The 25119-nt window shown below is 42.9% G+C and overlaps 1 protein-coding gene across 2 annotated transcripts in view; it reads left to right on the top strand.

Annotated features, from left to right (window-relative positions):
• Positions 1-25119, top strand: part of LOC308293928 (septin-7-like) — a 59912-nt gene that overhangs the window by 29034 nt on the left and 5759 nt on the right. For both annotated transcript variants that reach the window (XM_080736595.1, XM_080736596.1), the window contains exons 4-9: positions 9482-9582; positions 10052-10186; positions 18885-19002; positions 19146-19238; positions 20406-20502; positions 25051-25102. In XM_080736595.1, coding sequence (XP_080592721.1) covers positions 9482-9582; positions 10052-10186; positions 18885-19002; positions 19146-19238; positions 20406-20502; positions 25051-25102 — 596 coding nt within the window. The remainder of the gene's footprint in view (positions 1-9481; positions 9583-10051; positions 10187-18884; positions 19003-19145; positions 19239-20405; positions 20503-25050; positions 25103-25119) is intronic.

Genomic DNA, 25119 nt, shown 5'->3' on the forward strand with positions numbered 1-25119 from the left:
TGCTGAGTGTTCATTTAACTCTTCTTAACCCATTTAGGCCTAGAATTATTGAATGCTTTAACCGGTGAAAAATAGCAGATATACAAGCTCGCAGCGCGGCACCGAGTGCCGCGCTGCGAGCTTGTAGATCTGCTATTTTTGAAAAAGTTGTGAAAATGTGTGCAAATCTTTGAATATATGTATTTTTCAAAGCAAACGTTTGTAACTCAAATTTTGCTTCTGGGGGGGGTCCCTGGAACTAAATATTTTGAGATGCGGGTCAGTGGCCAAATACATATCATTTTGGGGGTCCTACTATTTGACTACTACTACTGACATAGTAGTCTCTCAAGAACAGACTAACTGAGCTCCAGTTAAGTGAAAAGGACCTTTTCTTTGACGATGGCTGGCCAGATGGCAGACGTAGAAACATAGGGTTTTTCAAAAAACTTTAGAAGGTTTCAAAAGACACTTATAGAATCGGGTCAAAATTCTAATTTTCACGATTTTTCAAAAATAGCAGATCTACAAGCTCGCAGCGCGGCACTCGGTGCCGCGCTGTGAGCTTGTATATCTGCTATTTTTCAATAGTTAAATCATGAAATAATGATACACAAAATGTGTACCCGTTCTAAATGGGTTAATAGTGTACAAATGTAACATTTTGTCGCTGTCGATCGCAAACCTTTTATGTCCAACACCGTTACTTTTCAGGAAATGAAATGTTCAAATGGATACCTTGTCGTTATTATTTAGTCACAAGCTCTTCTTAATACTTTTCGTTGGTTCAATATTTATAAAACCCATAGACTCTTCACTTGCTGTAAATAATATATATATATTTGCAGATCATCTATTTCCACTACTTTTAGTAGAAGGGCATTAATTTATAGGGAGAAAAAAAACACACAAAATGAAATAAGAAACAGCAACTATTTACATGTGTGCACTTAGGCCCTGTCTATACCTAAAAAATCCCCGGGGGTTTCTGACTTCGTTTTGAAACCTCTACGCCTCCACACGGGCCCGTGTAAAAAAAGTTCTGGCCCTGTTACAGATGTTGTCCAAAAATCATGCAGATCGGTACACAGTATCTCTGTAGCCGTTAAATGGAACGGGTATTTCTTACATTGATGCTCCTACATATTAGCATGCAAGCACCAGTTAAAGTTACTTTCCATCCCTCATATACTGTGTGCACAGTGCACATCCCATAACCCACACACTGCACATCATTTCGGAGCTCATATCTTTGAACGGGTAAGGGCTAGTGTATGTTAATAATGCATGTTGTTATCCACTGTGTTCCATGTGGTCTTTTCCACTGCTTTCAGCTTCTCTTTGGTGTCAAGATGAAAACATTGAATCAAGGTTCAGTGTTCAGATATCAGTGTTCAGATATGCTATATTCGTGAGGCATTTATGACTTTTGTCACCTTAAAACCTTACATTCTCTGTTTGTCCTTTCTCTCTGTCGCTCTCTTTCCCCGTGTCCAGTCAGTCAGTCACTCTTGTATTTTTCTTTACTTCCATCCCCCACATTGTCATTCCCATGCCACATGTTTGACTGTTTGACACGCAGAGGGCTCTGGAGACCTCAGCGCACAGCAATCAGACCTAAACAAACAAACCTGCAAAATAAACCGCTGAGCCGGGGTTGTCGGAGGCTAACAGGCCAGAGTCAGCGAGCACAGAGCAGAGGGAAAAATGGAAGTAGTGAGGGAAAGAACCAGAGAGAGAGGGAAGGAGATGGAGGAGAGGGGGAGAGAAAAAGAGAGCAAGGGCCAAAAGGGCCTCTATGGTTTTGTCCTTTTATGGTCATGACAAACAGAGCTGGGACAGAAGAGGAGGAAGGGTGAAGAGGCGGATGGATGGAGGGAGGGAGGGAGGGAGGGAGGGAGGGAGGAGTAGAGGAACAGGCTAGTAACCCAATTAAATGTCCAAGAGACATGGCTTAGGGAAGATACTAAAAGAAAGAAAGGGAAGTTAAAATAAAAAGCCTGCGCATGGAGAGGGCAAATGAGTGAGAAGGAGGGGGGCAGGAGACAAGAACACGTGTGTACGGAACGGGGAGAAGGATGGTGAGGCTGAAGAGCAACGTGGGATGGATGAGAGGAGGAAATGTGAACACAGGTGTGAGGTAGAGGGGAACAAGATAAAGAGTCTAAAAATCCTGCCCAGTGACCCCTTGAGACTGTGCTGCTCCTTACACCTAACCAGACCATTGTCATCCCTAAAGCCCTGAAAACTTTAGGATAGGAAACCACTTCATTAATCCCCAAGCAGTGAAAGTAAAAAAGTGCAAATAGACAATAAATTGGAACAGTTGCCGCTGTAAATATGTATGGTATATGAGTGGGTGAATGTAATGCACAATCTCTGTAAAGCACCTTGGATAAAGGCGCTATATAAATGCACCATTTACCATTTACAGTACTAAACCATTGTAGTGAGTGAGTCTGTGATCCAGGCCACCGTGTCATGATCTAGCTTCTTCTGCAAGCAGGGAGAGTGTCTTTTTGAAGCAGAAAACCAGTGGCTTACAAGTGGCGCTAAAGCAAAGGTAATGGAGTCGCAAACATAAGTAGGGTTTAACCTGTACTCTTCCTGTTAGATTATGAGATATCTTGTGCAAAGTTGACATTTTGGCCTGAGGGTGACACTAGAAGAAAGATCATGAGCTCACTCAAATCGGGCCATGAATGAACTAGACAGGTTTTGTGGCAATCCAGCCAGTCATGTTTTAGATGTCTTGCTTGGGACTAGGGCATTCACGATTAGTGATTTTTAGTATTCAAATTATTCTACCTCAAAGTATTCGAATAGTCGAATATTCGACAGGACTGGCCAAACTGTCAAATATTATGTAAGCAAGAGGCGGACATTGTGAAAATAGCCGATCTACATGCTCACAACGCCTCGCAACGCGAGGCGTTGTGAGCATGTAGATCTGCTATTTTCACAATATTTATCTGGGGAACCGAGTCACATTAAATGTACCGTTACATACCTACAATTCCAACTGCTTGTCAGGGTCCCCAGTTCAAATATGTTTATTTTGGGGGTCACGGCCTAAAAAGGTTTGAGAACCCCTGGTATAGAGCATTAACAAATGCATCCACCAGGGGTATTGACAACTCATTCTTATGACTTCCTATCTAGCCAAGCTTTTAAACTATATATTTCTTAAAGAAAAAAAAAAGAATATTCGACTTTGGTGAACAACGTCAAATAGTGACTTTGATATTCGAATATTTGGTGACTGCCCTACTTGGGACCAAAGTAGTACATGGGCCAAACAACATCGCCATCCCTAGAGAGGGGTGGGGCACAAGAGCAAGGAATGATGGGGTGAACGGGGGAGGTTTGTGTGGGGTGGGGTGTTAGGTGGTTTGGAATTGAGGTCATTTTAGAGCAGAGACATCCAGGGCATTACTTATAGGCAAGTAAAAGAGGTGAAGGAGACGAGCAAGCCAAGGAAAGTAGACAGAGTAGTCCACGGAAGAGAAAGAGGAGGGAGCACGTAGTAGACGTTAGACGTGGTAGAAGACTGTAGGACGTGACGGATAGAAAGAATGGCGGGGCGGGGTTGGGAGTAAAGGTCACTGTTTTCCCCCCAGGGGTCTGAAGGGGTCAGCAGGAGGGTAAGAATGTTCTCATGAAATATAACACATTTCCCAGCAGACAGAAGCAGACGCACATGAAATACTGACTTTCACACGATTCCCACATAAACCAGCACATCATTTAGTGAGAGGCCATGATATAGTAACTGAAACTTGAATGAAATACTGTAAGCATAACGATGAAAAATCCAGTCAATTCCAAACTAGAAATACAAGTAACCGTATGAAATTTCACGGTATTTCTGTATTACTGTATTTCACAGCATTAATCATTCCTCCTTTTTAATTAAATGTACAATGGCCCATCAAAACCAAACGAGTATTTAGTGCACACTCCTACGTCCTCTTTACACATATTTAATGGCTTGGCTGGCTGGTACATTTGGCTCTCAACTGGCCAAGAGGACTGATGTGGGCTGGTTGTTATGGTAACCAATAGTGATAGAATTTCTACTGAACTAAAATAACCATTGCCTATTTAATTCTTTATTTTTTTCATGAGTGGAAATTGGACACAAATAATTGTTGTTCTGACCCCCAAGGCTTGCTTTGATGCTAGGGCTGTCACGATTGTCACCATTATAACATTTTACATGACGATGAATTGTCACACAAATAATTAATGATTATTTTTTATTTTATCCAACATTTTTATCCCATGATTTTGTAACCCATTTTTCACCCAGTGCCAATTGCCTAAACTGTAATCCTGGGCGCTGCTCTCCCTCTGCCAACCTGGGGAGAGCCCCGAACTGAGCTCATGCTTCTTTCAGTGCATGAGGAGTGAGCAGGCGACTTATCATCACCTGACAGGGGGGAGCTTCCCCTGTTGGACGTAGCGCGTTGAAGTAACAGTTCCTTTCCCCTCCATCAGGGGGAGGCATTATTTGTTTTACATTATAATTTGTGGTTTTGTCAGCGAACACTGAAACATGACCGTAAATTCCATTTCTGTTTGGCTTTTAGGCTTCGTAAACAAAAGGTACATTCATTTATAAATGGTGCATTTATATAGTGCCTTTATCCCAGTAGATTGTGCATTACATTCACCCATTCACACGCACATTCATACACCAATGGCATGCAAGGCCCGGGATCGAACTGGGAACCCTCCGTGTTCTAAGATGTCAACTCTATACCCCATAACCACGGCTGTCCTATTCATGACAAAAGTTGCATAATTTCATAAATTAATAGTGGAAATAGCTTGATATTTCCACAATTTTTAAGAAATGTTTAAAAAAAAACTTTTCAACATGGAAATGATTATGAGAAAAGATTATTGCAATTATCTCAAATAATTGTGATTAGGCGATTATATAATAATTGTGACAGGCCTATTTGGTGCAGGCTTTTTCCTGAATTGCGGATCAGAGGTGTAGAATGAGCTCATGTTCCCGTCTGTGTCACACAAGGTGAAGTGCGCTCAATTTAGGCCACAGCATGAAAGCAGTTGCTTTTGAAGTAGGTCTCCTTTGAGCCATACATAACCTCAGATAATCTTACGATGGGCTTATAGGCTGTGTGTGTGTGTGTGCATATCGCAGTATGGAAGCCTAGTATGTCCAAAATGTTTTATTATTAGGCTATTTTAACCCTTAAGACCTGAGTCTTTCTACAAAATGTCTTCTAAAGATTTTTGAAACATTTGTTTCTATGATCGGTGGTTCTCGAACTTTTTCATGTCGAGGACCCCCAAAATTACGTATTTGGACAAAGACCCCCATCTCAAAATATGTTATTCCAGGAACCTCCAGAAGCAAAGATTTGAGGTCCCTGGAATAACAGGGAAAATAGTGAAAATTGCAGATCTGAACTTGTAAAAAATAGCAGATCTGAACTTTTCATCTGCGAAAGAAAAAGTTTACATTAGGGATGGGACGATATTATCATTTATCGTGATAAAAAACACACAATAATCGTATCGTGGAGATTTAATTTATTGTGAAAGTACTTATAATATACGTACTTCATACAGTCTTTTTTTCCCAACTCTCTACCAAATCTCTTTGCCAAGAAATTGCCGATCTACAAGCTCACACCGCGTTGCAATTTTGGCAAATGTTCCACTCCAGGATAATGGAGTTGGGGATATTTTGATTATTGCGATAATGTCGTAAATCGCGATTCCCCCAGTTGACATTTTGGAGATCCGAGGTGACTCCCCACGATATGCTGCGGTCGCTGTAGACTGAGAGAGGGGAAGAGATGGGGTGAGAGTTATTTATATTCCAGAGGCAATCTCTCATATTTTGTGGTACAAACACATTCTCCCGTCTTAGATTTCCTTTAAATGATGCGGTGAGGAGGCTGAAGGCATTCTTGAGGTTTTCTCCCAATCTGTTTTTCTTTCGCCGAAACTGTTCCAAATAGCAAATATGGTTTTGTGCTGGGACGTGACAAAAACATGCACTCACACACACACACACGCGCACGCACGCTATTAAATTCATACATTTGAAATGACTGCTGCATGATATATGCATCCCTCACTGTAAAGCAAAACAGATTATGCGAAGTCTTGTGGAAGCTGAAGAATGTGTTTTGAGAGAGAGCGAGGGAGAGAGAGAGAGAGAGAGAGGGCTGTATTTTTTTGTGAAAGGGGGATCCTAAAATAACTAGCTGGCCTTGTGAAAGTATGCAGTGGAGCAAGGGAACAGCAGCAGCGCTAACTTTAGGAAATGATGGATCCGTCTCCAGAACAAGGAAATCAACCAGCCAGTATGTTTAACAGAGAGAACATTTAACATAAACATAATGTATTCTGAGAATGTTTATTTTTATTTTTGTTGTTCAATACATACATATCGTCGTTGTCGGGTGAAAAACGTGTATATCCAAAACCGTTAGTTTTGCATTTATCATTTTAAAAATGCTTTAAACTAGTGAAAACAGCCGATCTGCAAGCACACAACGCCTCGCACCGCGAGGCGTTGTGTGCTTGTAGATCTGCTGTGTTCACTGCTTTTGAAGCAGGGCTTTACTTGGCGAAAGAACGTACAAATTTGAAACTTGGAGATACGAGGTTTCCACCCGACAACGACGATATATTAGTCCTGTGCCCGGGGGTGTGCACAGTATATGAGGGATTGAATATATAAACTTTATTACAGGCTCAGGGCCCACAGGGTAGAGACACACATTACAAAGATAATAAAATAAAAATACAAAAAGAGTACATTCACCAAGCCCACACCGGAGCTACATGAGGCACTCATATTGTCAATGTTCACCGAGCCCCACTGGGGCTAAAGAGGCACTCATGCCAGTGTCCTCTAATGGAAGACGTGTACCTGACTGAGCTACGTCCAGGGTCTGTCATCTGTCCAATTAATCCATTCAAGGAGCGATCCAGTCTGCAAGTGAACTTGTAAGTCAGGTTCCTCAACAGAGCCATGAAGGTGGTGAGACCCAATGAAACAAAGAGCTCACTTGCTCTGGTGCTCCTAGGTTTCTTCAACAGTATACGAAGGCAGTCATTGTAGGCTACTTGCAGCTTCCTTAAGCTTTCTCTCTTATACTTCACCCACTCACCCACAGAGGGGCTGTATATAGAGGGGTGCAGTACGCTCTAAACAGGTTTACTTTAAACTGAAGAATCTCAGAAGAAATGTTGGAGAACCCAGACCGGTGCCCGTTGGCCAGAACAGTCACCATTGACATCCAGTTGTGCAATAAATACCCTTTGTATCCGTCTGTCTGTCTGTCTGTCTGTGTACCTTTCATGCCCATACATTATATTGAGATCTCTTATCTCTGTCTGTCTGGCTCTCTTTTATGCCCATATATGGTGTTCCCTGTCCAGGCCAGTATCTGATGTCATCTCCAAATTTGGTCAGACAGACATTATTTTGGCATTGTTTTCAGCATGCGGCTGTTACCATGGTGGCGACACTGTTTAATATCAGTGATGTCAGCATGCAGACTGTTGCTCCCGTTTATGCCCAATTATGGTGTTCCGTGATGTCAGTCGGTGATATCGGGCATTGTTTCAGCATTTGGCTGTTACCACTGTTAAGTATCAGTGATTTCAGCATTTTTTTTCTTTTTTTGTAAAACATACTATAGGTTGAGCTCATTGGACTGAATCTGGGAGAGACAGCCGCTGATACGAACGACCTACGGCCTGGTCGCGACCTAGGCCACGACCTGGAGGTCGTAGGTCCCGGTTCTGGAGGTCGTAGTTCGCGGTACATACTTGTTAGGTCGCGGCCGGTCTAGTTTCGCGACCCCCGGCCGTGGTTGCGCCACCTCGGTCGTCCCCGGGCCGTTGTTGCGCGATCGGGCCGTTGTTCAGCGACCTGGGAAGTCCGCGGTCGTATTTAAAAGGTCTTTTTGCAGAATATTCTAGAGCAGCAGCGCTATTCAACCTTTTGAAGCTTGTGATTGGCTGAACCGGAGGTAGGAAGCGCTCCATTGTAGTCACTTGGACCGCGCGAGGTGCACCAAAACCTATCCTTAACCCTAACCCCAACTCTAACTCTAACCCTAACCTTAACCCTAACCCCAACTCTAACCCTAACCCTAACCCTAACCCTAACCCTAACCTGCCGACACTGAGTAGCTAACCTGCCGACGCTGTTGAAAACGAGCGCTCCTTCCCTTAGCAAGCGTAGAGTTTCTAAACTCGCGTCCCTTCCCTTAGCAAGCGTAGAGTTTCGATCGCGGCGCTCCTTCCCTTAGCAAGCGTAGAGTTTCTAAACTCGCGTCCCTTCCCTTAGCAAGCGTAGAGTTTCGATCGCGGACTTCCCAGGTCGCTGAATTACGACCGAGATCGCGCAAAACCTCCAGAACCGGGACCTACGACCTCCAAGTCGTGGCCTAAGTCGCGACCAGGCCGTAGGTCGTTTGTATCAGCGGCTCTTGCTGGAATCTGGGTACAAATGGGGCAAAAGGCTTTTCTGACTATGGAGGTTCTTGTGGGGATTTATATGAATTTTCCTTAATACTAGACAAAACAAAATATGTTCTGCCTGTTTCTTAAATAGAATAATTTAAAAAATCTGCAGTGGAGGAATTGACCATGTCTGTCATTTCTGTCTTAAATATTATAACCTCACAATCACTAGTAGTAGTAAGTAGTAACACACATATTGTCGGTGAATTTGTGTGCGTCTTTGAACTGGGGAATAACCTGAGGGTTGTAACGCCATTAAGCACACATCTACAATGCACAGCTTCATGCGCTGTATGTAGTGTCTCACAACAGGCCATCTCATTGTGTGTGGGCTCAAACCGTGGGACTACATTACAGCATGTGGGTGTACTCACTGCTGCTCTGAGGGAGAGTGGGAGATCATTAATGTCATGTATTCATCGCCTGTGTGTGTGTGTGTCTCTCACCAGTGTTGTTTTTGACAGGGAATTTTTATTTAGTTTTAGTCATAGTCTTTTGAATAAAATGTAATTTAGTTTTAGTAATAATTTAGTCACCTGAAAAGTTTTTGTTTTAGTCTAGTTTTAGTCAACTAAATATCATAGGATTTTAGGCAATTAAATCTACAGTTGATTTAGTCAACTGAAATGTATTTTGGCAGGCCTTGATGGCATCGTAATGACACTTGGTTGCGTGCTGAAAATAGCCGATCTACTGCGACGCGTTGTGAGCTTGTAGATCTGCTATTTTCAGCATGCAACACCGGAGAGCAACCAAACATAAAATGACTCTCTTCTCCACCAGTCCCTCCCCAACATTTTAGTCTAGTTTTTATTTTGTTGACGAAATTGTCAATATATTTAGTCTTAGTTTTAGTCATCACAGCTTAGTTTTTATTTAGTTTTCGTCAGTGAAAAAAACGCAGTCATAGTTTTAGTCGACAAAATCAACACTGTCTCTCACTAACTCATTCTCTCTCTCTCTCTCTCTCTCTCTCTAGGTGGAGCAGTCCAAAGTGCTGATAAAGGAAGGAGGTGTCCAGCTCACACTTACAATCGTTGATACGCCGGGGTTCGGTGATGCAGTAGACAATAGCAATTGGTGAGGAACTACATCGTGTGTGTGTGTGTGTGTGTGTGTGTGTGTGTGTGTGTGTGTGTGTGTGTGTGTGTGTGTGTGTGTGTGTGTGTGTGTGTGTGTGTGTGTGTGTGTGTGTGTGTGTGTGTGTGTGTGTGTGTGTGTGTGTGTGTGTGTGTGTGTGTGTGTGTGTGTGCGCATGCATGCGCGTGTGTGTACAAGAGAGAGAAAATAGAGTTTGCCTGTGTGTTGGCTGATATAATTTGGAGGTTTACCACGTAATTATATGCTTCCTTAAATGTTGTGAAGAGGGTTTTTGTGTTTTTGTTTTTTTCATTCGTGTTTTTTCGTTTTCTTCCTCTCGGCTCTTCTCTTTTTCATCAACACGTCACTTTGTCCTGCTTACTAATCCATATTCCTCTCCTCTCCTCTCCTCTCCTCTCCTCTCCTCTCCTCCACAACCCCCCCCCCCCCCCCACTCCCTAAACTGCAGTTGGCAGCCAGTCATCAACTACATAGACAGTAAGTGTGAAGACTTCCTGAATGCTGAGTCCAGGGTGAACCGCAGACTGATGCCAGACAACAGGGTCCACTGCTGCCTCTATTTCATCGCCCCTTCTGGACACGGGTAGGTACTGCATATATAGAGGGAAAGTTTAAAAAGAAGGTGCACCCGGCCCATAAAAATATGGACGGTGGGAACCCATTGGTTTCTATGCTGCAAAAATTAAGCTTTTTTTGCCCTTGTATGGGTGTCGCCATCATTGTTTTAATGGTACCCAAGGAATGCTATTGGCTGCCAACGGTCATGTGCAACCGCAGGGATACTTGGTAAATGTGTTGAGCCTGCTGAATAAGCACACGAAGAAGAATCATCGCAAGCCTATGATCACAAGCCCCTCCTACAGCATACCCTGCTTTAACATCAACTATAACAGGGGTAGGCAACCTTAGGCACGGGTGCCAACATTGGCACAGGGGAGGGTGATCACTGGCACACTGGCAGAAGTGTAAGAGAGAGGATTTTTAATTTAAAATTAAATATATTTTTTAAACGTGGTCAATTAAATTCACCTAATTTGCTGCAAATTACATTCTGCCCATAATTCTACATTCATTAAAATCTGAACTTTGACTGACTGGGGAGGGAGTCAGGGAGATAGGTGAGTCTAATGATCGTTATAACAATGTCCTGACAATCAAAATATGTCAGAATTTTGATGGGGTGTCATTAAAATTTATGTTGACATGGCACACTGACTATCTAGAAAATAAAAACCTGGCACCATATTTTCACAAAACGCACATCATGGTGATTGAAACGAGGCTTTAAACTAGCGACAGGAGCCATAAAGTATTTATGACAATGTTTATTAACGTAAGAAAATCGAATGTAAAACTTCGGGGGAAATGAATGGAATCCTATGGAGAACATGTTGCTTCTGGTACCAGAACAGCGCAACTAGCGGCCAATCATAGGAACTTTTAGTTCCGTGTTTGCTTCATTTTAAATCCGGACAACTGGCTAGAAAGAGTAGTCCTATGAGGCAAGAACGTTCTGGAGAATTGTTCCACTTCACGCTCATTGACCTCTTAAACCGTCTAGACTTAGTAAACCGAACTTGAGTTCACTTGGCTGGGTCTAAGTAGTAGCAGTATGATCTCTGGGCAACGCTAGTGATCACCTTGTGATTCCAGCTAAAAGCATTACTAAGCATTTAGTTTAATTCTATGTTGGCCCAAGTGCTACAGCTATGTCAAAGGCAAAATATATGTAGGTCAAAGTGTATCAGAATTGTGCTTCATGGCTTATTTATATGTAGTCAAATTACACATTTTCCCATGGAAAATACATCATTCGTCCTTGTTTGACATTCCTCTACTGAAAACCAAGCTTTCTAGGCTATTCCCCTTGCATAGTTTGCACTCTACTGTAGTGTATTTTTGGCTGTACTGCAACAGTCACTGAGGGTTGAAGATAAACATACCATTGGTCAAACTAGACAACTGCCAGGCTATTGGATATCACTTGGCGGAACAACAAACGTGCTAATGACACTCCAGACCATGGGATGCAATGTCTCCTAATAACGTAACATTGTCTTATCATTTACAGGGCTGTGCTCTGCAGTGCTAGTATTTCTCTCGCGTTTGACCCTAAAAATAGATGTGTGTAAACCAAAAAGATTATTTATGAACACAGTGTGCGACCAGACCTAATCTTTTAAATCCAAAGTACTTCAGTACTTCAAACATTTCTGTAATCAGAACTCACTATCATAACATCCGCCTCCTCCAAGCCCTCCACGTCACGACTAATATGGATATACCTAGCTCCTGCAGTAAGTTTTGTGTGCATATCCATAAGTTTGGATGAACTTACAGTATCTGCAGTTTTAGCCTCTGCTGTGCTCCGCAGTCAATCAAGCAGAGAGGATGCCGTGGCCGGCCATAATTGAATACATGTCTCATGCAAAGTAATGTTAATCCTTGCTTGGTTCCAGTGAGCCTCGATGATCAATCAAACCTCTACGGCTACGCTATACTAGCATGAAAACCTGAACACAATTGATTGATGAAGTTACACCATTAATCATGTGTATTTTTTCTGTTAAGCACTCGTGCGTCATTTTCTGCTCTGTAAAGCGCTTGGAGCTGCATTTCATGTCGTGAAAGGTGCTATACAAATAAGGTTTTATTATTAGTATTATTATTAGTTGGACCGCTGCATGTCACCGCTTCCTTTATCCGTTGTTTCAAATTAAAAGCCCTCCAGTGTTTCATACACTGTCCAACCATAGGTATACAGTATATACATTATATTTCTACCACTTTTTCGAGTCACGTGTTCAAATACTGGATTCTGATTGGCTAAATTCCGGAGGTTATGACAGAACAACTGCCGCTGCCTTGTGGTGTGAGGACTTGTCCGAGATCAATGCGCCTCAGTGTACATCCGGGGACTTCAGGAGGTAGTCGGAACACCTTTCCCCCAACCAACAAATGACCGTGGCAACGGTCCTATGTTTACTAACGTGCATGCTATAGTCGCCGATTTATTTGGATCCAATGCAATCCGCCAACTTTAAAGCCCCTTTTCTCTGAACCTATGCCTTTCTGGAAGCGAACAGCCTCTATTTACGGCCGGAACGGTACTTCTAACTGACGTTAGCTTAGCTGTAAGCTAGACGCATGGATTAGTATGGAGTTGGCGCCATCTGTTGGTGAGTAGAAGATGTTGTTGGTGGAACTATCTGCTGTCTCGCGGAAGTTTTATAGGCAATAATGATTGTAACTTAAGATCCTTGCAAGTTACAACTATGTGTTTTCTTTCATGTATAAGGGAAAAAGTGGTAGAAAAGCTATTTACCACTCGGGGTCGGACATTATGCTCTGATAATGTCCTGTGTGAGGGTGTTATCGGACTCGGCTGCGCCTCGTCCGATCACCCCCTCACACAGGACATTATCAGAGCATAATGTCCTCTCACTCGGGGTAAATTGCTTACATATATCACAGATCGCGTTAGACCGGTAATTGCCGGTTTTGACCGTTTTTTTATGGCCAAGACCGGAAAATAAAATTCCTCCCGGACATTCTGACCGATTGAAAAACCAATGGTCATTTATCATTATCGCCGTCTGCTCCTCATGCGCAGGCTGCCTCTCTCTCTCTCTCTCTCTCTCCCTCTTGCTCGCCCGCCCTCCCTCTCTCTCTCTCTCTCTCTCTCTCTCTCTCTCTCTCTCTCTCGCTCGCTCGCTCGCCCGTCCGCTCTCTCTCTCTCTCTCTCTCTCTCTCTCTCTCTCTCTCTCTCTCCGCTCACTCGCTCGCTCATTTCAGTGTCAGTTTGCGACACGCACTGCATGTAAAGCCATGGGAATTAAGGAATGCACGCACGGTCAGCAATCAACCCATATGAACAAACATTATACACTTTTTTGAAGTTCTTTATGAGGAGATGGAGTGGAGACAGTAGGAAGAGCCTTTTCAACTCTCCTAAAGTTGCATAACATGCGCACGGACGCACTGTCTGTCTGTCACCACTCGACAGTGAGTATTGGATTCATTGCTGGTCAGATCAGATGAATCTATCAACCTTTCCTTATGAAGCAAATGCTATTTTTCAATATTCTTAAGTCAAGACATGGTATTGTAGGCCTACTGTTGGCATGAAAGATGATGACAGAAAGACCTTGTTGTGAAAGCAGTGTGCCACATGCAGACAGCCTGCGCGATTAGTCCAATAATTCATTCCCTTATGCGAGATTGAAGCGTTTTTTTTTCTTTCTTTCTTTTTAGCCTACTTTTTCATTCAATTCGTTTTCAGTCCCAACTATGCAGTGAGTAGGCCTAATAGACTACTTTAACTGTTGCTATTGGCTGTTTGTACACCTGCTTGTAATTTATGCATTAAAATGATTATGTCCGGTATTTTCTTCAGATGTCCGGTAAATTTTTATCATGTCGGTCACGGTGACCGGCTGTTAAAAATCCTAGCGCGACCTCTGATATATATATATGTTACAGGGAGTTCGGGTAACTCAGTGAGAGCGTGGTAAGAGCGCTTGTTTTGTCGCGCTGACGTCACTCGTTTGCGACGCTCTTTCTTTATTTACTAGCCTAGCTCGGCGTTTATCGTGCGCTTGCCCAGGCCTTACGGCCTGGGCATAAATATAACGATTGCATTCACCACGGCTTCGTAACTCGCGGCCACTCGCGCCTGCGGCGCTCGGGGGCGAAGAGCAGGACCAAGGACCGCTGGCCTTCGCGCCGCTTGCAGTGTCGCTTGTTCCGCCCCGTGCAGCACGGCGAGCGCTCCGTTTCTCGATCTCCCTGTTTCTCTATCTAACCGTGACATATATATATATATATATATATATATATATATATATATATATATATATATATTATGGTTGTGAGGAAGATATATACAGACTGTAAAAGACATGAGAGGAGGTCCTTTTGGGAAGACACGGGGGAGGTGAGGCTGAGGCCTTGCTTAGGGAAGATGCTGCTTAATCTTCTTTTATAAACTCACACATATTCATCTTCTGCATAGGCATTAGGCAGTATGATTATTCATCTTTGCACGACTACACCCGAGTTATTTGAGGATTCTGGGTGCCCAAACGCTGTCTATTATATGTGTGGACTAAATTAGGAAGAAGTTTGTGAAATCCAAGTGTTTCTCTGGCCACATCATCTTTTGCTATGCATACATAGAAGAATAGCATGCGTGGGCTGTGCCCAGGCATGTGGGCATGTGTACCAGGCATAGAGCAAGAGATGAGGAGGCTGCCAATGTTTGTGACCCACAAAGGTTATATAACACCCACCATCCTGCTCATGCTCAGTGGAGTTCTGCTCTCCATCACTGAGTCATCCAATGAGAACACTGCTCACTGAGGGGCACTCATCTCTCTCCCACACACACGCACGCACGCACGCACGCACACACACACACACACACACACACACACACACACACACACACACACACACACACTGTCCTCCCTCATCTCATAGTCTTTCAGATGCTTCTATCTTAATATAACCACTGCAGCAGCTAAGACCCACATTATAGAGCTGTTCTACCTGAAATCCAACCCAAACCCTTGGGATCTGATTTTCCACTCTGGCTCATGTTAAAGTGTATTCTCTCTAGTAGGTCTATCTATATTCAGAATAATCTCCTGCTTGACTTAATGCTGCAGAGAATCTATCTACGGTGTTAAGAGAAAAATGAACTGTCAGCTCAGCTGCTATGACAAGACAACTTCCAACCTTCTATTATCTACGTAGGTCAGTGGTTCTGATTGGGACCTATATGCAAAATACCGGTCTCTCCCTGGGACCCCAAATTCACAAAATGACCGTACATAAGTTGTAATAACAGTACATCCAATTAGTCCTCAATAAAGGTGAATATCGTTTAATTGAAATGCCCATAGTGAATTCACATTCACTGGAACAATTGTTTGTCTTTGACTGACTGAGTGATTAATTTATGGCATTGGTTGGCCAGATCAATCATCCCTCCAGGGCATGGGTTGTAGTCTATCCTTGGTTAGCCTAACAACAAAAATTAGCCAACATGTTGTGGGTGATTTGATCTGATTCAAACCATACTTCGTTTAACATTACATGCCTTCCCATAAAGTTGACTCTCTACAATATACTCTGCATGAGATAACTTATATTGTGATTTGCCGCTAGCTGCAAGCTAGTGTTGGCTAAAGTCACCTGTTAACTGTTCTGCCGCCGTTGACGGTGAGGACTGTCATTGAAAGGGTTAATACCATGGCGCCGTTGACGGTGAGGACTGTGAATCTTACTGTATATACAGTAAAGATATTATTACTTACTTAATGTCGCTCCGGTCCCGCTCGCATCGGTAATGTCGGCGATTTGTTTACAACGCACGTTGGGCGTGCACGCGAAGTGAAGCTCCTCAATGTTAAGTCAATGGAGAGGCCCATAAAGAAACTTCATTTAAACAAAATAGCCATTTTGAGACATTTTGCAGCAGATCTAAATGTAAACAAGGCACAAGGCAGGGCGCAGCCATCTTCATCTTCTTGTCACACACTGTCATGTGACTAGATGACGTAATCGTTGCCGTCAAGTGATAATCCAAAAAAACAAAAACAACCCCCTTCCAGCCCTTCAAAATAATAGCGGAGGCCTATGGAGGAAACCACGTGGCACCGAGGCACCAAGCAACCTTCAGATTAAGAGGCACTAATTGTGTTAATTAGTTGGCTAGCAAGCAGACTATCCACCAACAACTAAAGTTACATCATGAGAAACACACTTGCGTAGAAAGTCTCTGTTGTGGTTGTGGTTGCTTGCAATAACGTTGCATACAACTTAACTCTGTTAAAATATACTGTGTGCACTGTGGATTCATAGCACTGGCCTAAAGGGAAGAGGATTATTTTCCATTGAATTTGGCCTGTTTGAGCAATCCAGCCAGGGTCAGATAGCAAGCAACTACTGTAAGAATAGAGATTTGACTTGAATATAACTCCCCACAAAAAACATGGTCATTCCGCTATGTCCCGTGCTTTTGACGGTCATAGTCTCATCTAGTTCTCTCTTTCTGTCTGTCCGTCTCTCTCTCTCTCTGTCTGTCTCTCCCGCTCTCCGGATGCATGTCTCTCTCCCCCAACTTTGCACAGTCCCTCTGTCCAGTGAACAGCTGTTTTGTTGCTCTCGTTATAGTATATCTACATTCCTGGAATAGGTCCTCCTGTCGCTACCCCTAACACACATACCACACACACACACACACACACACACACACACACACACAACCCTCCAAGCACTCACACTGCCACACTTACTCATTCATACAATGTAAGTACATGTTTTACCATCATTAACATAAATGTTTATGATGGTACAGTACACTCTACACCAAGGGCCTTCAACAGGGGGTCCGGAACCCATAGGGGGTCCTCAGAGTTACTACAGGGGGTCCTCCAAATCTTTGTGTGATAGAAACCTTTTTTCTCCTTTTTTATATTAACCACTTGAACCCTAGTGTCAAGAACTTCTGAGAACTTTAGCCTAAAAGAGCAGATCTACAAGCTCACAATGCCTTGTGCCTTGAGGCGTTGTGAGCTTGTAGATCGGCTATTTTCGGCAAAGACGTTTGGTGTAGAGGGGAAAAAGAGCAGACTAAGTACAGAGTAAAAGGTCTAGTTTATTAGGTAATGACGGCTCAAGTGGTTAAATATCTGAAAACAAATTGACACGAATCCAAAATACACTGATGATTGTGCTGTCAAACGATGAAACTATATGGAATCTATGAAAAGGTTGTGGGGGTCCCTGCTTCATCTCTCTCTCAACTAAGGGGTCCTTGGCCTGAAAACGTTGAAGCCCCCTGCTCTACACATATAGATGTAAATACACAATACACATGCAAACTATATATACTGTAGTGTATAATATATATAAAGATAACACTACTAGTGCATCTCCCTCATCCAACATACACATGGCCGGTCAGAGCTCGCTGTCTCTAGCCAGCGCAACTGAACAAGAGTTCCATTTGTCCCAGACAGAGATGAAGAGCCAGTGGGAGCTTTACAAAGACAATGGCTCATCAACCCACCATGACATAATGATCTGTGGACACCACAGAAATACACACCAGACAACAAGTTAGTCATAGCCCTGGGCTCTTTGATTCTCATTGTTTGCCGTGGGCCTACAGTACACGCAGAGGGTTTGTTTGGCCTTTGAGCCCCCTTCTGGTGACCCTGTGAATTACATCTGTCTTGGCAGTAATGCTAGGAGAATGGCTCCCGCTACTATCGGGACTTAAATTATTTCCTTTGAAGTCTGTGCCAGTGCTTGGCGGTTCATTTGGCTGTTGAAAGTATGAATATGTTGTTCAATGTGTGGTTTGGCTTGTGGGCTAGTTTCCATTCCTTCCGAGTATTGACTATTGAGACCGTTTCCATGTACTAAAATATGTGCTTTGTTGTCTTTGCCAATTCATAACTGCTGGGCCTCAAATCTGATTAGTAGTCTAGAAGCTGTATCAAGTAAAAGGCAAAAGAAATACCCTATTAAAATGCTAAAGAACATTTTTTCATGTTGACATGAAGCAAAATAGTAATGTAAAATAGTAATGACATGCATCCTTGCAATGCAAAATGATTGCAAGAGGGAGATAATGTGACGGCGACTGTTTTTGTTTGTGTGCAATTCTATCCATTACTTCGATTAATCGAGAAATATGTTCTATTGGATTTGTTTTTATATAAAATATATATTTTCAACGATTTAACAACAGTCTAATCTAAAACATCTAAAACACCCGTCCTTTTCTCTGGGGACTCATACTTCCCTCCAGATACGTGAGCTGGCTGTGCTTTTTCATTTATTCTTTTCATTTATTTTTAAGAGTTATTTTATTGTATTTAATTTTTTTTCATTTTACCTAATTAATTTTTAAAAATAAATGAAAAAACACGCCCAGCTCACGTATCCGGAGAGAAGTACGAGTCCCCAGAAAAAAGAACGGGTGTTTTCAATGAATCTGTCATGGTTAAAATGGAGTTTGAAGTTGAACAAGGGTTTGTATAGTGTCTGATAAAATCAAATTAAAAACTCTTCTGGGTGCTCCCAAAAGCCTGAGTAGACGATAAAATGACCAAACTTTTTTTTTTAAGTGAAATATCCCTTTAAGCCTTATATTATAATTTTTTACAGTGTCATGCAAAACAATTATGTATAATCGATAATTGTTGCACCCCCCCCAATCCAGTGTTCTGTGATTCTAAACCGCTCTCTATCTATGTCTCATCCAGTCTGAAGCCGCTGGACATTGAGTTCATGAAGAGACTCCATGACAAAGTCAACGTAATCCCTCTCATTGCCAAAGCTGACACACTGACTCCTGAGGAGTGCCAGCTGTTTAAAAAACAGGTGTGTGGGCATGCGTGTGTGTGTGTGTCTGTGTCTGTGTGTGTGGTGTATAGGAATTTATTTATGAAGCATTTCATTTCAAAGCGTGTGCATGTGTGGTGCTGGTGCTGCGTCTGCTTTACTGTGTTCCCGCTGTTCCTTAGATCATGAAGGAGATCCAGGAACACAAGATAAAGATTTACGAGTTCCCAGACACAGAGGATGATGAAGACAGCAAGCTCATACGCAAGATCAAGGTACAACAAATGATTAATTACCCAAGGTCTAGGTGCACGTTAATGGGTCTCACTCTTTCCCAGGTGGTTCGACCAGGTGGACAGGGTTTCGAGGTTATAATTTCTGAGGTTGGGTTTAAGATTAGGGTTAGGCATAGTGTTTGTGAGGTTAGGGTTGGGCATAATGAAGTTAAAGTGAAGTTAAATGTTAGCGTTCAGACGGAATCAAGGCAAAACGGGTGCGTTAATATTGGATATCGGGCCACCTGAAACATTTTCCTGACAAGATTTTAATCACCATTCTAGATGACTCCTCAAGATATATTAAACTGCATGTAACCAGCTTTTTAGTGTTTGACTGGACTACATCTTATCAGGACAACACAGCATTTGTTTGCAGTTTTCTCAAATGTGTGTGTGTGCGTGTGTGCGTGCGTGCGTGCGTGGGTGGGTGCGTGCGTCAGTCAATAACTGAAAATTGACTTGGTGGAGGGAACTGCACAAACTCATTTCATGGTGTTCTTCACCTTGGCCTTGTCCATTATTTTCCAATATCATCATGACACCTTGTTGTGTGTTAAAGTTTACACAAAGAGTGAAAGAGCCCAATGCAGAGACGTGTGAGGGGAAACATGTACCAAGAGGCACAAACATCCTAAAGTCAGTCAAATCATTGGTCAATATCCAGTCCTACTGCATCACCCTCTGTTCCCTTTTCCATGCTGATTAGCACCATCTATCTATAAATGCGAGAAGTCTCTGCGTGTGTGTCTGTCTGTCTGTCTGTCTGTCTGTGTGTCTGTAATCCGCAGGCACAGGCAAACAGATGGTCAAAACATATGACAACAGGTATAATGGGGTTTGCATTAAAGGGCGGGGCATTCATTCCCTATTTACATCGTTCCCGAGTTGGCCAGGTTGCCGACTAGACGCTGGGCCGCCCTTCTAAATGGCCATCAATATTATATAAAGACCCAATTGAATTTGCCCATAGCAACAGTCACTGATGGTAAACCAAGGAAACCTTTGCCCTCAATAACTAAAGCGTGACGTATACTTAGTTGCGCTACAACTAAATGTTTAATGCAGGCCGTGTGCCAAACACAAAATGTCAGCCATAACGTGGCAGCAGAGCGTCGAGAGGTGACGAGTGTCAACAACAACTCTGTGTTTTGTATCCTGTTGCAGGAAAAGATGCCCTTGGCGGTGGTTGGCAGCAATGTGGTGATTGAGGTGAACGGCAGGAAGGTCCGAGGGCGCCAGTACCCGTGGGGCGTGGCAGAAGGTAGGTTTTACCCCACGCCAAAATCAAGAGCTTAGCTCTGGACAGGACATTTCTTTATCTGGTCTATGTCAGCCACTTAAGAGCGATATACTTTGTGATGTACAAGCGGAAGAAAAACAAAATACTTTTTATGTTTTATTTTTATTTTTATTTTTTATTTTTTTTGCTCGTTGCCAGATTAAAAGGGGTTAATCGTCCCTTCGTATATCATCGAACAATTCAATTCAGCCATTGAATGGTTTTTTGGGGGGAGATTGTGTTCAGACTATTTATGTTGTTTTACCAGGGCAAGATATATTGACAGTTGTGAGAAGAGGTGGGGACACATGTTGTTGTTCTTGTTTGTAAGTTACTACCATTGAGAATGTCCGTGAACATTCACTGTTAATATCTTTCCATCAATGAATGAAGTATGGAGTGCATGTTCTCAAAGAAGACCACACACACACACACCCAGGGAGTGTGGCCCTGGGGCAAAGAGCATTATGGGAAATGTTGTTCCTATATGGCAGCAAGCACTGAGCCATCGCAGTGATGTCATGTGAGAGAGATGGAGACCGTGTGTCACTTTTTCTCACCATTAGCCACAACGAATTGTTGTCTGTGACGTGTGTCTCAGTTTTTTTCACCATTAGCCGTAATGAAGTGTTGTTGTCTGTTTGTCACATTCCACTGCGTTTTCATTTGTTTTTAAGTCTTTCCTGATAAGCTATATATATATATCTATATCTTTATAGTTTTATACCTTTTTTATTATTTCAACGAGTTTCTCTGTGGTTGACCGTTATTCAGTCTTTCACTTCTTCATTACTCTTTCTTTTTTTCTCTTTTCCCCTTTTTTTTCTGTCTATTCGTTTCCATGACTGACAGAGGGCGTTGTTGGTAAACAAAACCATCTTTCACTTTTTTAAAACCATGGCCCACCTTCTCCCCTCCAGGCCATCCACAGTTCCTCCATCCCTCCATCCATCCCTCTTTTCCGCTCCTCCGCTGTGTCTCATCATTAGGCTGATGGTCGAACCAATGCTCCGATCAGACCTGGGTGCTTTACGTAGCCTCCAACACTATACAAACATCTGACCATATTCTAAATCATTTAACCCATTCAGAACGGGTACACATTATTGTGCATCATTATTTTATGCTTTAACTATTGAAAAATAGCAGATATACAAGCTCACAGCGCGGCACCGAGTGCCGCGCTGCGAGCTTGTAGATCTGCTATTTTTGAGAAATTGCGAACATTTGAATTTGGACCCCGATTCTATAAGTGTCTTTTGAATCCTTCTAAGATTTTTTTGAAAAACCAATGTTTCTATATGTCAGCCATCGTCAACGAAAAGGTCCTTTTCACTCAACTGGAGCTCAGTTGTTGTTCTTGAGAGACTACTATGTCAGTGGTTCTCCAACCTTTACATGTGAAGGACCCCCAAGATGATATGTATTTGGCCACGGATCCCCATCTCAAAATATTTCGTTCCGGGGACCACCCCAGAAGCAAAATTTGAGTTACAAACGTTCGCTTTAAAAAATACACATATTCAAAGATTTGCACACATTTTCACGACTTTTTTCAAAAATAGCAGATCTACAAGCTCGCAGCGCGGCACTCGGTGCCGCGCTGTGAGCTTGTATATCTGCTATTTTTCACTGGTTAAAGCATTCAATAATCCTAAATCCTAAATGGGTTAAATTATTGCTGGCCTGGGGTTCCAGGGAGATTCAGACAAGAATAAATCTGTAATTTGATGTGAACCCTTTTTCCTTTTATACATTTTTTTTTGGTCCCAGGTCTGATCGCCGTAAATAGTCATGGGGAAAATTAGAGGCTGTTTGGTACTGATGCTACTCTTACTGCTGCAATAGAAACATATCACTCTAACTGTGTGGTTCTCCTCCTGGATCCTGTTAGTTTGGTAGCCTGGGTGCCAGCCTGCTCGCTACGTTCTGTGATTTTGGTTTTTGTCACTCCGCCTCACAGTCTGGACAGCTTTCTCAGGGGCGTCACAACGGGGGGGGGAAGTGGGACTGAGTTACTAGGGCCCATGATGGAGGGGCCCTAGTAACTTTAGCTATTGAAAAATAGCAGATATACAAGCTCACAGCGCGGAGTGCCGCGCTGCGAGCTTGTAGACCTGCTATTTTTGCTTCTGGGGGTGGTCCATGGAGCTAAATATTTTGAGATGGGGTGTCCGTGGACAAATACATACTGTATCATTTTGGGGGTCCTTCACATGAAAAAGTTTGAGCACCACCGACATGGAAACTATAGGTTTCTTGAACACATTTTCACGATTTTTCAAAAATAGCAGATCTACAAGCTCGCAGCGCGGCACTCGGTGCCGCGCTGTGAGCTTGTATATCTGCTATTTTTTTGGTGTGACGCCCCCCCTCTATCTCCAAGGGGAGGTGGGACATAGAATACGGCTGGAATCCATCCATGGCTTCTTATTGGTCTGTGGTGTGGGGGCAGGACAAATACACCGGTGTGTATTGGCTAACTGATGACGTAGCTACCCTAACCCTACTCTGATTCGTAGGAACAACATCCAATCAGTAACGACGTCGCCTACGTCACAACTGACGTTCGGACATACGAGTCAACTGAATCATATCCCGACTGAGAAACAAAGTGACAAAACGGATCCACGTAGCGTAGCAGGCTGGTACCCAGGCTAGTTGTATGGTGCCTTTGAGTTCTGTCCCAGCTTTACCACACAGGATTCAACTGAACAGGTCTTGGACTGAGTTGAGTCTGGTGTGTTAATGCAGGGTAAGAACCAAGGTGTGCAAGAAGCCTTGCACTTATCACTGGACCAAGGATCGGGATCTGCTGTTTCTAACGCATTGCTTCTAGGTTCATGGGCAACTTCTGACAAACGCACCATCTCGCTTAGGTTGTCATTAAGGTCACCGGGCTTTTCCACATGAGCTCTCACTCACAGGCTGCATTCATGGATCCTTAGTGGATTGTGATATGGGAGGTTTAGCATAATCAAGTTTTTTAAACAAACCCTCATACACACAGTTGTGCATGTTTCAAACAATCGGCTTTGTGTTCTTAATTCACATAACAAATATGAATGCAGTTCATCGGCATAACAATATAAACATTATTGTTAGTAAAATAAAAAAAACTGGGCTTAAAACACCTGATGAACTTAAGTAGTCATATTTCCCATCAACAGACATTTGGCATGGGTTGATAAATCATGAGACACTATTATAGTAATGATTATGAGCTTTGATAAAGCGTCAGGTATTTTCTGCCATCCCATTAGAGTTTGTTGCAACCCTTGATGTGTTTCCTAAGATCTTTTCTCCCAAAGTTCCCTAAGTTTGTCCTTTTTCATTAAGACTAGCGTCCCCAACTACTCATAGAAAACCTCATATAACCCCCACCGCTCCCCTACAAATCCACTCCTTTTTAGACGGTCAACTTGGACACATGCAGCTTATGGTGTTGATCCAGGACAAGTCTGGGCCCAGCGTGGGCCGATTCTGGGTCCGAAACAGGCCAAATCTGAGCCAATAATAACCTACCTGCTCCAGACCCAGATTCTGTCCCCGCTGGGTGTGACAGTAACTGAAAAATACATACCCCTCCCCTCCATCAGAGCTCCCTCTGCTAGAAGAAGCGGGTCAATGGCTGGCCTGGGAGGTCAAGGGGCGGGACAACTTATGTTTCATCAATGGTAAGGTGTCTACATCCTTATTCGCTCCCCTGATGTTGATTGACAGTCGACAAGACGGAGGCCAGCCAGTACGGAGCAGCATTGTTGATGAGGAGGATGCAATCAACTGTGTCATACACATAAGACCTCAGTAGCAGGCCTCCCTAGCAGCCACCCCCAGTTTATCTGCAGGACATTTCTACACTTATCTTCTAACCATGTATTTGATGTTCAAATAAAAAACCCACAATCACCTAATTGTCGACATTGAAAAATAAAAAACACAAATTGTATGAACTGCTTGCCTCTTAACTGTCTGGCTTGAATGGGTTCTAAACTGGGTATCTTCAATGTGTCTTTCACGCTTACTAGTATTCCATTAGTATTACATGGTGCTTTTCCCTCTTGTTGTTGAGGGACAAAGTGTGTGTGTGAGTGTGATCTATATTGTCAGCTTTGTCAGATATTATAATGCAGCTTTTTTTGTGTGACGTCTTAGTTTGGTGTGATAACTCTAAAATGTAAATAACTTTGTCTTGGTCGCTCATTAATCTCTGTTAGACTATCTCAATGTGTTCTTGAGCAGATGTACCACTCAGTAGCCGCCAATTAACCCCAACTCCACTGAATGTAATCCCTTCTGTAGACCCCGCAGCAAATCTACCCATAGCCTAGGCTAGCTATCCGTACAACCCAGAGCGTCGCTGTGTGGAGTTGTTTATGACCGAAATGAAATGGCATTCTTTTAGTTTGTAATATCAAAAGAAAATCATGAGACATCAGTGATCAAAAGAAGTGGTGTAAGATATTAATCAAGTATCTCTCTCTCTTTGTCTCTCACTCTCTCCCTCTGTCTCTCTCTCCTCTGGTTTAGTGGAGAACGGGGAGCATTGTGACTTCACTGTGCTGCGGAACATGCTCATCAGGTGAAGTAACACTGATT

Source organism: Nannobrachium achirus (genome assembly GCF_963921795.1).
Source record: "Nannobrachium achirus genome assembly, chromosome: 11".
NCBI classification, from domain to species: Eukaryota; Metazoa; Chordata; class Actinopteri; order Myctophiformes; family Myctophidae; genus Nannobrachium; species Nannobrachium achirus.